This window comes from Hemicordylus capensis, chromosome 3, assembly GCF_027244095.1.
Source record: "Hemicordylus capensis ecotype Gifberg chromosome 3, rHemCap1.1.pri, whole genome shotgun sequence".
Classification (NCBI taxonomy): Eukaryota; Metazoa; Chordata; class Lepidosauria; order Squamata; family Cordylidae; genus Hemicordylus; species Hemicordylus capensis.
This window is the reverse complement of record NC_069659.1, coordinates 289,270,732-289,283,580: the sequence shown is the minus strand read 5'-3', so window position 1 is coordinate 289,283,580 and position 12,849 is coordinate 289,270,732. Positions and strand designations below refer to the sequence as shown.

The following is a 12,849-nucleotide window of genomic DNA, read 5'->3' as shown; positions in this document are numbered from 1 at the left end:
CTAGGGGACCTGGGTTCTTTGAACCCATCCGCTCACTTGTGGCTACACCCCTGATTCAATTTGTTTTATTTTAAATGTTGATACAGGCTTTTAGGCTACTTTCTTAAGGAAAGTAAGCTTATGAGATCACTCAGCATTCTGAATGTGTGTCCGTGCACGCCCCCCCCCCCAAAAAACCCCAACAACTTTGCAATGCCTGGATCAATATGAACCAAATTGGGTACAGTTGTAGGGACACTTCAGTGTTGTTGTTTGTGATGATGTCATCCACCCCAGTTCAAGATGGCGGACACATGAATGTTTGAAGTGCGTGGGCTAACTTGTGAACTGCCTAACCAATTTGGACCAAATTTAGTCCAGTTGTAGGGATAGTAAAGGAAAGTAGGCAGAGTAATTCCTACCATAACAACTTAAGGTGTGTATTTATAATTACTGAATGCAATTGACCCTGTTTGTCTGAAAAGCACCTTATAATGAACTTTTGGGCAACTGGCTGTGCTTTTCTCTTCTGCTCCTCCTTCAGGAGGACAGAGAGGGAGGATGTGAAAGTTAGCAGTGCTGGACTGAGGTAGCAGCTCCTGAGATATGCACCAGTGTTCTCTGTCTCTGATCTCCAAAGGCACAGGGAGCACTGTTGAAGTGAGTGGATGCTCTACAGCCCTCTTGAGGCAAAAGGGAAAGGACCACAGAAACTCTTCTTTCTTTGTATGCCTGAGGTGGTCTCTTGGCTGATTCTGTGCTTGTGAAAGTTGCAAAGCATTGGTTTGTTTGGGTTTAAATTAATCTTCCTTATGGCAGCATCTGAAACATTTACTACTTCATGTAGTTGTGCTTTGGGCTTCTTGCATTAAAATTCGCATTATATAGAACTGTCGGTGTTCAAAATAATCTCTTCATCACATTTCAGCAGAGATTGCTCTGTCTCTGATCCACATTGCTCTGAACAGAACTGATTTAATGATAAATGCTTTGTAAACCTGTACAAAATATTATTTAGATTCTAATCTTGTGTCTTCTAAGGAAATAATGCTGATAGAAAATATACTTTAATTCAGTCTTTCCTATATATGATATTTGATAAAAAATAAAGCAGAAACATTTTCTGCTACTGCGATTATCAAGCTTTGTATTACTTGCCTGCTGTTTATTGGTGTAGGTGCTGAATTTGCAAGAATACTCTGTGTCATTTTAAGCACCAGTACTTTTGGAAATACTATGGAAGATTTACAAAATGTGCCTTATCTTTTTAAAATGCCTGATGTTAAATAAGTTGGGAGAAAATACTTGTTGGTGCAGCTGTTTCATTTGCTGATTATATTTTCTAAAGATTCTTGGAGAACTAGTTATTGGAATTTTCTCCACCCCTGCCCATTTCTTAATGGAAAGTTATACTATTTGTGCAAGCTTATTAGTGTTACTTTGTAATCTTAAAAATGATACCAGTGGATAAGACCCTGGTATAGAGAATAAAACTGAACCAAAGCACCTCTTAAGCAACTTAGAGCAGAGATTCCCAACAGAGAGTACCTGAAGAGCTCCCAGGGGATACTTGCTACCCTCCTTCCCTCGCCCCATGTTGGAGCCGTGCTATTTGCTCCTCTGTTGAAGATCACTGGCTGCAGGACAGGAGGGAGGAGGTAAAGTCCCTCCTGACTGGCATACCCTTCCCCTCAGCCTGACTGATAAGCTTTAGAAAATTAGAACTGAAAATTAGCACTCCCATGAAATTAATAGGATAATTAAACTTGTCCCATTGATTTCATTGAGAGCACTTATGGGTAACTTAGTCTGGATGTAAGCCAGTGACTGGAGTAGCTCGTATCACGACTGCAACATTTAAATGTGGGTGTGCATGTGTTCGTTCTCTCTCTCTCTCTCTCTCTCTCTCTCTCTCTCTCTCTCTCTCTCTCTGGGGCACCTGAGCTGAAGGTTTGTGACAAAAGGCGTACACTTGTTTAAAAAGGTTGGGAACCACTGTTAGAGCAAAACATTCAATATTACTGACACTGTACAGGCTTTCAGCCAAACAACTCTACAAGTAACATTGGTAGCAAATGCTTTGAAAGGAAATGGGTTAACAGCCGATGCTGCAGTATCTGCTGTTGTCATTAGAATCTATTTGGCAGTGAGTCTTTAAGGTACTGTATAGGACATAGAAGTGGTGTAGTCTCTCCCCAGAAAGCTTGGAGTCTGAAGCATTTTTGTATTAATTACAGGCTTCATTTAAATCACTTAGATTCAAAGTAGAGGAGAAATGCTCAAGTAATAGTTTTTAAATAGTTACTACTAAGCTTGTGTGGAAAACAATACAGCACTGCAAGTAATTCAGACATTAACTTTCAACTGTTTCCTCTTAGCCGGATTCCCAATGGGCTATGCAGCTGCTGCTCCTGCCTATTCTCCTAACATGTACCCTGCAGCAAATCCTACATTCCAAACAGGTATGTATGCAGACATGTTGTGAAAGCTAACCAAATTGGAACAGAAGCTATGAGAAGCTTGTTGCAGTACCTAGTGTGTGAACAGGCACTCCTCATACTTACAAACAAAGCTCCATAACATATTAAATTAATGAAGTCCCCAACTTACAAATGCCAACCCACACATACTGTGATGAAACAGGGGTTACTCTATGCTTTCCTTGGATCTACCCTCAGTAGACAAATTGCTCTGATCCCAGATCTAGAAGCACACTGCTCCTTTGAGGTAGGCTGCCACCAGTTGAAGACTGATCTAAAGCCACTGACCAGGCCTAGACAACAACCTAGAACTGTCTGGCTTGGGACTCACAGGCACTGTACAGCTGGAGTCCACACAGCCCAGCTCTAGACAACAATATATTATTCTGAAAACAACTCAACAGTAGCAAATGACCTTATGAGGCACATGGGGAAGAGTTTTGCAAGTAACCCTCCATGCTATCCTTCTGGAATGCCTAAGTGGGCTGGTTCTTGGAGGCACTGTTCTTCAGTGGTTCCGGCCCTATCTCACTGAGCGATGCTAGTCAGTGTCAGTTGTGGGTGAGTGTTCTGCGCCCTGGCCCCTTTCTTGTGGGTTACACAGGGCTCGGACCTTGCTCCCATTTTCTTTAAGCAGCTGGGCCTGGTCATCGTTCGGTTTGGGGTAAGTTTTCATCAATATGCTGATGATACTCGGCTTTATATCTCTACCCCTGACCAATCGGGTGATGCCGTTCATATGCTGGCTCAGTGCCTAGAGGTTGTCAGACGTGGATGGGCCACAACAAGCTGAGGCTTAATCCCTCCAAGACCGAGTTGCTCTTGTTTAGTTTGTGATCTGGCCAGTTGTTGTTTGTGAGTTTATCTCTTGACAGGGTTGTGCTTCCCTTTGTGAGTTTATCTCTTGACAGGGTTGTGCTTCCCTTGAGAGAGACAGTTTGTGATCTGGGGGTCCTTCTGGACTCACAGCTCCTGCTTGAACATCAGGTAGAGGTTGTGGCCAGGGGTGCCTTTGGCCAGCTTCGGCTGGTTCGCCAGCTACGGCCTTTTCTTGACCAGCAGCCCTGGCAACAGTAATTCATGCCTTTATTACCTCTCGCTTGGATTACTGTTTCACGTTCTACCTAGGGTTGCCTTTGAAAACAAAGCTTCAACTAGTCCATAATGCAGTGGCCTGCTGCCTCATGGGTGGCCTTAGGTTTGATAGTGTTACACCTCTTTTATGGTTGCTGCACTGGTTGCCTGTTTGCTTCCGGCTCCAATTTAAAGTGCTGCTTCTCACCTACAAAACCCTTATGGGCTTAGCACCTGTATAACTCCAGGATCGCCTTTCTTGGCCATTTGTATCCCGTCCTGTGAGGTCTTCTCAGTTGGCCCTCCTTTAGTGTCCCAGGCCCTGGTGTAGTGCATGGTGCCTGGGCCTGTAGGAGGGCCTTCTCTGTGGCTGCCCCTCTTCTTTGGAACACCCCCTCCCCCAGATTCATTCATTCCCCACCTTAGTGGCTTTTAAGGCCCTTCACAAGACCTAACTTTTTCACCAGGCCTTTGCCCTTTAATTTTTTTTTTTTAATATTGCTATTGTTGTTGTTCGCCGCCTAGAGTCTTTGGAGGAGGCAGTATACAAGAAATTTTAAATAAATAACTGACTAGCGCTGAGTTTACCTTTAGTCTGTCAATGCTGGCCAGGCCTTTGACCTCTAGCTTTAAAGCTATGTTGGAGGGGGTGCGCTGGGCCCAGGCGACTGTAGGTCTCACACCTGTCTGTAGTTCAAAGAGTATTCCAATTTCCTCCCCTTTGGGTGGTGAGATGCAAAATGCCCTTCTCTCCTGTGTCAAATAAGATTAGGGAATTGGTGAAGGCCATGTATATTAGACATTGTGGAGTGCTGCTCTCACTTCAAGATGATGGTTTGCATTTTGTCACACATACAAACAAGGTTGTCCCTCATAGGATCCAAGTTATGAACATCCAACATAAACTTTTGGAACACACTCCGTTTGTAAGTAGGGGACTCCCTGTATCTTCCAGCCTTTGAAAATAGTGGCTGTTATTTGCCCCAGTGCTATGACAATGGCAGGAGCCATGTGGAGATTTTAAAAGCTTGAAAAATAGCTGTACTTTTTCCTTCTTCCACAGCCCGGCAGTAGCGGGGTGAGGGGAACAATTTTCACTGTTCTCTTCTCCCTCCTAAAGGATTATTCCCTGGCAGGAATATGTCCCTGAAAGTCACCAAGCTTCTTTTGCCCAAAGGATATTAATTCCTTAAATAGGTAAAAAAGGAAAATGTAAACAGTGCAATAAAAAGATGCAAAGTCTGGTTGTCAGAACGAAGCAATGTTTAATCAATATGTTTGACTGTAGCAACCAATTTTGCACTTGTTCAGGAAATGTCTAAATAATAAATGTCCGTCCCCCCAACCCCCCTGGTGAATTAAATCAATCTGCTTGGTTTCCTGAAGACAAATGTTGCCTGTATATATTGCTTAGCACATTTGGGTTGCTGTGCCCAGTGTGTCGTGCATCCAAATTACTTTGCTTCCTACTATTGAACAATGGGATAGCTAGCTCCAGGTTCCTGTTTGTAAAATATTCATGGAAAAATGATAATATAGAGATTGTGTGACATTCTATACATTATGGGCAGACCAATCTTAAGGTTCAACTGAGATGGCCACTACTACTCATTACACTTTTGTCCTGTGCCCAGCCAGCTTCAATGTCAAAGGCACAATAACAGCAGAGGAAAGAACAGAGCAACAAAAGCCATTTGCACAGCATTCCTGGCAGCTCTGTTGCCTCCCACCAGGCACAATGTTGCTTACGTTAGCAATGCATGGAAAGCAAAAATTAGCATGTGGTGATGGAAAGATTGTTGAGATGATATGGTGGAAGCCATTGTGGAAACTAGTGGGTGACACTTACCTGTTCCCACGCAGTGCATAATAAGCATGTAGTCATGAAGTGCCCACAACACAAGTAATGCATGTAGCTGGTTAAGGAGACAGCAACCCATGCTGTCACAACTTCAGGCTTCCCTCAGACAGGGATTCAAATCCCCTGGTTGCTCAAACACAGACAGCAGCACAGTTACCAACTGCTTATCCTTTTGTGAGGGGAAACACCCAGGGCCCCACAGAAGAGGAAGGAGTGCAATCCTGTTCACAACAAGCAGGCAGTTCCACAGTCCAGTAGTTGTGAGGTCCGCACATAGGATCCATAGGGCTCCCAAGAATAGGATTCAGGTTCTACTATGTCTTGTTTTGTATTCGTGCTTACAAGATGAAAACAGATGTATTTTGGAAAGAAACTGTTTGGGCAAGGAGACTCCCAGAGGGCAGCTGCATATACTAGATAGTGGCCCAGTAGGAAACAGCAAAATAGTAATCTGTGAGTCATGGGTTTGAATCTTCTTGGAGATGGGCCTGTAGTGTCCTTAAGGTAAAGCCTACCTTTTGGAATTCCTGCTAGCAACATTAGTCTTAGATGGAAAAGAGGCAAGACAACAAGACATTTTTCTATGAGTAAATTGAACTGTAATAATACAAATATATGTACTAATAAAATTTTCTGTTATAGCATTGTGCTTTCAACTCATTAGCAACATTGAGATGCTCCACGCATTCCCTGCTAACTTGGCAAAGAGGCACCTTTTTAATGTGGTGATTCTCTTTATTTAGCAGGGGGAGAGTAACTGGCCCTATCCAGACCCCTCACAGTACTTCCAGTGGCTGTTGCTGGTGTCTATCTCATGTTTCTTTTTAGATTGTGAGCCCTTTGGGGACAGGGAGCCATCTTATTTATTTATTTATTTATTTATTTCTCTATGTAAACTGCCCTGAGCCATTTTTGGAAGGGCGGTATAGAAATCGAATGAATAATAATAATAATAATAATAATAATAGGGTTACACTGAAACAGATCTATGAAATGGGGCTCTTGAATCTGTACTAAAACTAGTAATAAATATCTAAACTTTTCAGCTGCATTATATTTTGCAAAGTGGACAGACTTGTAAAACTGAATTGCATGATTCACCACCACAGTTGTAAAAATCTTGATAACTGCTTCATGAAATCATCAATATTGGAATAGTTTGCTTTGAATTAGATTGCAGTGACAGTAGTCCAGTTTCCCTTCCCATGATCATTATCATTCAGTGTGAAGTTCCAATTCCCGATATTTTTTTATTAGACACTTAATGATACACATGGTCCCAGTGTATGAATCTTTTTGGCTGTCAGAAATTATTATTATTATTATTATTATTATTATTATTATTATTATTATTATTATTATTTCCTTGTTTACACAGTCAGACAGGTGTTATTGACTGGTTTGTTTTATCCAGACATCGAGTCTTTCCCAAGGACCTGGGATGCCAGAATTTTATTGTCATAGATATTGTCGCAGAATATAGGCTGTTCCCAGTAAAGCTGCTTTTTGTAATTGGGGGGTGGTGGTGGTTGTGGTGGTTGATAATAATAGTAATCATCATCATCATCATCATCATTATTATTATAATATTTCAATTTCTATACCGCCCTTCCAAAAATGGCTCAGGGTGGTTTACACAGAGAAATAATAAATAAATAAGATAAGATGGATCCCTGTCCCCAAAGGGCTCACAGTCTAAAAAGAAACACAAGATAGACACCAGCAACAGTCACTGGAGGTACTGGATTTAGGGAAATGATTTACTAGAAGTCTTGTAGATGGAGTGTGTTAAGTTCATACATCCTTTGCGTACATTTGACTGCAAGATCTCATTAAGGGAGTTCAACAACAAAACTAAATTTGATTGCCTGTATTTTGTTTCCCCCAGGTTATACACCAGGCACACCATATAAAGTCTCCTGTTCACCCACCAGTGGTGCAGTGCCTCCCTATTCTTCATCACCCAACCCCTACCAAACTGCAGTGTATCCGGTTCGAAGTGCCTATCCACAGCAGAATCCATATGCACAGGTAAAAAGTAGGCTTGTGCCCGAAACGTTTCGGAGGCCATTATGAAGGCCTCCGAAACGTTTCGGTGCTGGGGGCGGTTTTGGTGCCGAAATGCCGACGGGGGTAGCACTTTAAGGGCGGGGGAGGGTGTACTCACCCCTCCTGCCTCATTTCCTCCGCCGGCGCGCTGTTGATTTTAAGCTCCTCGGGGCGGCAGTGTTCCTCCCTGCCGCGCTGTTTCCCCTGTCATCCGGAAGTGGCTGGAAGTTGCGAGCGCCCGTCGTGCGTGCGTGCCCTTCTGCCGTGTGCGCACGCACGACGGGCACTCGCCACTTCCGGCCGACGGGGGAAACGGGGCGGCAGGGAGGAATGCTGCCGCCCTGAGGGGCTTAAAATCAACAGCGCGCCGGCGGGGGAAATGAGGCGGAAGGGGTGAGTACATCCTCCCCCGCCCTTAAAGTGCTACCCCCGTCGGTGCCAAAGAATTTCGTGCACATCCCTAGTAAAAAGTAGAGACCATTTGTTTGTGTCAATTCTGTAACAGCTGGACTGGTACCATTTGATATCTGTATACGGCCCGTGTTTTGCACAGAAAAATTTGCATTTTATTTTACATTATAAAGAAGCAGATTTAGGCTAGACATTAGCCTGTAATGTCCAACTGTAAGAGCTATTCAACAGTGCAACAGTATGCCTCATGTGGTGGTTGGCTCTCCTTTTCTGGAGGTTTTCAAATGGAGGACCAATTGTGCAGCTTAATGGCATGTCCGCAACAGAGGCTGGAGAGCCATCTGCCAGAGATGTTGTAGCGGTTCCCTGCACTAAGCAGGGACCTAGGACCTCCAAGATCCCTTCCAACTCTCAAATACTATCCTCCTGAATTTTCCCCCCCAAGATTGATAAAACCTCTCGCCTCATACTGGCTCTGCGTCTGCTGAAATGCTGCCCAGCTGCCTTTTTATTGCTCTATCTGTGTTCTGCCCATTACAGTCAAATTCTCTTCTGTAGGCTGGAATCTCATCCTTGAGCTGCCCAACTTTACCTCTCCCGACATACAGGGTTTTTTGGGCCTAGTTCTTAGGTGGTAGCAAATTTATATTTGGGCTGTACTACTTGTGGCAACTCATATGATTGAATGCTTCTCCATATTAAAAAACAACAACCCTGCATATAGAAAACTAGATGTCAGTGAAAAGAATTCTAGTCTAGCCTTCTCCCTGACAGCTGGCTTTCTGTATTTAGAGAGTCATTTGTATGGAGGAACATGCAAGTCCCCACTAGCAGCCTTGAGTGGTTCAGCCTAGATACAGATTTACTGACTTAGTGAGTAACCTGGAGCAACAGAATGGCAATCATATATGTTCAGTCTCTCGACACATACCCTTTCCTACAAACTGTTGAAGTGGAAATGCTTAAGACTGCAATCTTATGCAAATATATCTGAATGGAAGCTTCATTTACCTCAAGGAGAGTTACTTTCCAAATAAACTAATCCAGGAACGGGTGCTAGAGAATGAGTTTAAATAAACTAAAAACATACTTCTTTCCAAGAAGGAAATAACTGCAAATACAAAGAACAAACCTAATTTTACAGGGCATGTAGGAGAATGTAAATAGTGTTCTACTGTAGGGTTTTCTATCTGTCTGTCTTTCCTGTTTGAAATATCTGTATGCTCGTTTTGGTTTGGGTTTTTAACCACCTAGCATGGCTAACATAGTAAAATAAAACATAATTGTTCAACCATGATTTAAAACTGTTCTTTCCCAACAGCAAGGCACTTACTACACACAGCCTTTATATGCAGCACCACCCCACGTAATTCATCACACTACAGTTGTGCAGCCCAATGGAATGCCAGCAACCATGTATCCTGCACCAATTCCACCTCCCAGAGGAAATGGTGTCACTATGGGAATGGTGGCTGGGACCACAATGGCAATGTCAGCAGGTACATGGACTTTTGTTATATTCTGTCATGGGGCAGTCTTGGTATTCATCTCGTGTGAGATCTAGCCGTGTGACCAGCTATTGCATGCGCATTCTCAAGCAGCTACCAATAAATGAATATCCAGACTCCAAATGTTGAGGTATCTGTTCTTTATAAAACACACACACACTGTCTTGAGTTAATAGGCACTGGTATGAATCTACCTGTGTATTTATTTGATTCTTTTTTTAAACATCATGTATGCTAGCAGCCAGCAGATTATCTTTTGGCAGTTCCATACAACTGATTATGCATTGTTAATGCATTTTTTTCTGCTGAAATCTATTGCCCATCCATTTCAGCAGATGGTCAAGCTTTGACATGACGCTTGGAACTTTGTGAATTGTAGCCTTATACAGCGACCCAATTCTGTTATCCTTTATGAGATACATATAGCACATACTGCATATTTCCAATTAGAGACTTGTCCAAAAGATGTAAAGCATTGGAATAAGGGTTGTCATTCAACTAGTATTGCTTAAGTAGTTAAATGCAAATCTTAGTTCAGATCTTTCCTCTGCCATGAAAATTGCTGTGGCATTAGAAAAGACACTAGAGCTCTTCTCACGATGCGTGGGCAGGCTGCAGGGAAGGCGGGTTAAGCCAACCTTCCCCGCAGACGATTACCTTTTTAGTCCCTGGGTGGGCAGATTGCCTGCCCAGACGAGAAGCGGCTCCCCGCCCCCAGAGCCCCGCAGTGCATTATTGGGATCCCCGCCCCCAAGTATGCTAGCCACACGATTGAATAAATAAAGTAAAGGTACTGCTTGTTCCCTCGACCTCATTTAAGACGGAAGCTTCACAAGTGGGTTTGCTGCTGTGTTCACACAAGCGTGCAAAACTGGGCTAAGGGAGCTTGGCCCAGTTTTGCATGCCCATGTGAATAGCCTCATTGTCTTGGTCTCAAGCTAGATGTGGTGATGGCAGAGTGTTCTTCTTTCAGTGAAGATCTAATCCAATCATGTGTAAAGAACTGAGGATGAATTTAAGAGCAAAGGGAGTGTGCAACTGAGGGTTGCCGAACCTTCGCCCACCCATGGCTTATTTCCCTGCAGCTTGTTTCCCTATATCAGTTGTTTTGCTTTTGCTTTTAAAATTTATTTCCCTGCTCCCAGCCTGTGCTTTATATACAACTGGGATAAACCTGCTCTTCCTATGCAGCTTAACCCTCCGTTTCGAATATGTAGTATAAGGAGGCTATTGGACTATTCTACAAGGTTGCTGTAAAGATTACTGAAAGAATAAATGTGAAGCACCCAGTCTTTTGTGAAAGATGTGCCAGAACCATTTAGTCTGTGTTAAATTAAAGCTCCTTTTATCTGTGATTGGGATCTGATACAGCATGTTTGACTTTATATTTAACAAAATGTTTTTTAAAAAATCATGATCATTTTACATGCTGTATAAATAACTTGGGTTTTTTTCAATAACCAAAAATATTTGAACTGAAATATTGATTAGGAAAAAAATCATTAAAGTTAAAGCTTGCTTAATATGATTATTCAAAAAGTTACTTGGGAATTATCTTTATTGGCATACATGTAAATATTTACAAGACAAGACTGTTCAGTACTAACTTTAGCATGCTTAAAGAGCTATTGCACTGTTATGTATGCATGCTTCCTAGAGATGGTCATCTGAATCAGTTAGTTACAACTCTGAAACTGCCCAATTTGACCAGCACTGTATCCATTTTTTGTTGCTCATTAATTCTATGAAACAAAGTTTTAGAAATCGACAATTTTCCATGGAAAAATATGGAAAATTCTGTAAAATTGTCCATACAATATTACTACTTTTCATTGCAATTGCTTTTTAAAATAATTGCACTGGGTAGAACTAAAAATAACATGTCAGCTTGCAAAACCATAATGCTTTGAACTCTAGCAAAAAAAAACCCCAAACCCTGCTTGTATCAGCTGGCTTTTAAGTTGTCTGCATGGTGAAGGGCGAATAAAGCAATTCATGATGAAAATACTTTCTTTCCTCCCCAGGTACCTTGTTGACAACACATTCCCCAACTCCTGTAGCTCCACACCCAGTTACAATGCCCACTTACCGGGCTCCAGGAACTCCAACCTATAGCTATGTGCCCCCACAATGGTGATTACCAGGCAGTGTAAGTAATCAGCTCGTACGTCTTTAATTGTCCTATTTTTAGATTGACAAATTGCAGCAGCTTCTACATGGATGAACTTCTTAAATGTTAAAAAGGCTGCGGGGGGGGGGGGGGGGCAGGGGTTAATAGTTAGATGGTGCTCTGGAATATATTGCCTGTAAATGGCCTGTGTGATCTTGTTTTCCTTAATGTATATCTCCCCCCCCCCCTTCTTACTGGAAAGGCTTTTAGTTTCCAACTATAGCTATTGATATATATTTTTTCCCCTGTGGGGAAGCTCTTACTCTTGAGATTTCATTCATAGTGTTCATTGTATACACAATCATTTTTATGAATATACCTTTAGAAGTAGCATAGCTCATTTACATTTTAATAGCTTCTTTTGTCCCTTTTAAGCCTCAGGGTTCTTGGCTAAGTAAAGTTGGATAGAGTAGTTCTTGAAGTCAATTGTATGTATAGCTGGTTTTAACCCTCCTTAACAGTCATAGGGCAAATTTCAGCTCCCATTGAACACTTTGTGTAATAATTCAAAGGTTTTTAATTCTGTGTTGTCCTTTTTAGGACCCCAGTACACAATAACCCCAAATAACATGTGATTTCTATAAATATATTGATCTCTATGGATGGGAAAAGTGCCCGGACAAGTTTGTATCACGGGCATGAAAGGGTTTTTTCCTATTTAGATGAAAAGGTGCCCCTACCCCATTGTCAAATAGACTGGTGTCTGCTTACAGGACTTGTCTGGACATGTTTGACCAGAGTTTGTAAAATGTAGCTAAGGGTATATTTGAAGTTCATTTCCACCTGTTCCCAACAGCCTTGGTGATGGATGTTGTGGCGGTGGAGCATGAATGGGCTTCTCCTTATCCTCTTTATAAATAATATTCTGAGAACAGAGGCAGGGCCTCCTGGGACAAAGAAATATTATGGTAGTTATTTAACCTCTGGATATCCTAGTCTAGGTGCCATGGTTAGACTTCTAGTCCCTCTGACTCCCTGGCATCTAGGATTTGTCAAGCCCTGCCATAAGGCCCCCTCTGCTCTTGGCATATAAACATGAGCTGCTGTGGCTCCTTGGGTGCAAGGCACCATGCATAAGAACACAGAACAGAGATGGATCAGTAAAGCAGAAGATTACATGATGTGGATGTGGGGGATAAGAAATACTCATGACGGAAACAACAGTTTTCATTTCATGACCTGTATTGAGCATTAAATGGACACGATGGGAACCAGCTTTGGTCAATATGACCCAGTGAAGTAGAGTCCCTTTCAATATTCCTTTTCTTAACATTTCCCAATTATCTTGAAGGAAGTGTGGGATAGATTGTTAGGGCA

The 12,849-nt window shown here is 42.3% G+C and overlaps 1 protein-coding gene across 1 annotated transcript in view; it reads left to right on the top strand.

The window, feature by feature from the left end:
- FAM168B (family with sequence similarity 168 member B) overlaps positions 1–12,849 on the top strand; it is a 30,404-nt gene that overhangs the window by 10,662 nt on the left and 6,893 nt on the right. The window contains exons 3-6 of the mRNA XM_053307816.1: positions 2,358–2,441; positions 7,283–7,425; positions 9,176–9,353; positions 11,387–11,511. Of these exons, the coding sequence (XP_053163791.1) occupies positions 2,358–2,441; positions 7,283–7,425; positions 9,176–9,353; positions 11,387–11,499 (518 nt within the window). The 3' untranslated portion in view covers positions 11,500–11,511. The remainder of the gene's footprint in view (positions 1–2,357; positions 2,442–7,282; positions 7,426–9,175; positions 9,354–11,386; positions 11,512–12,849) is intronic.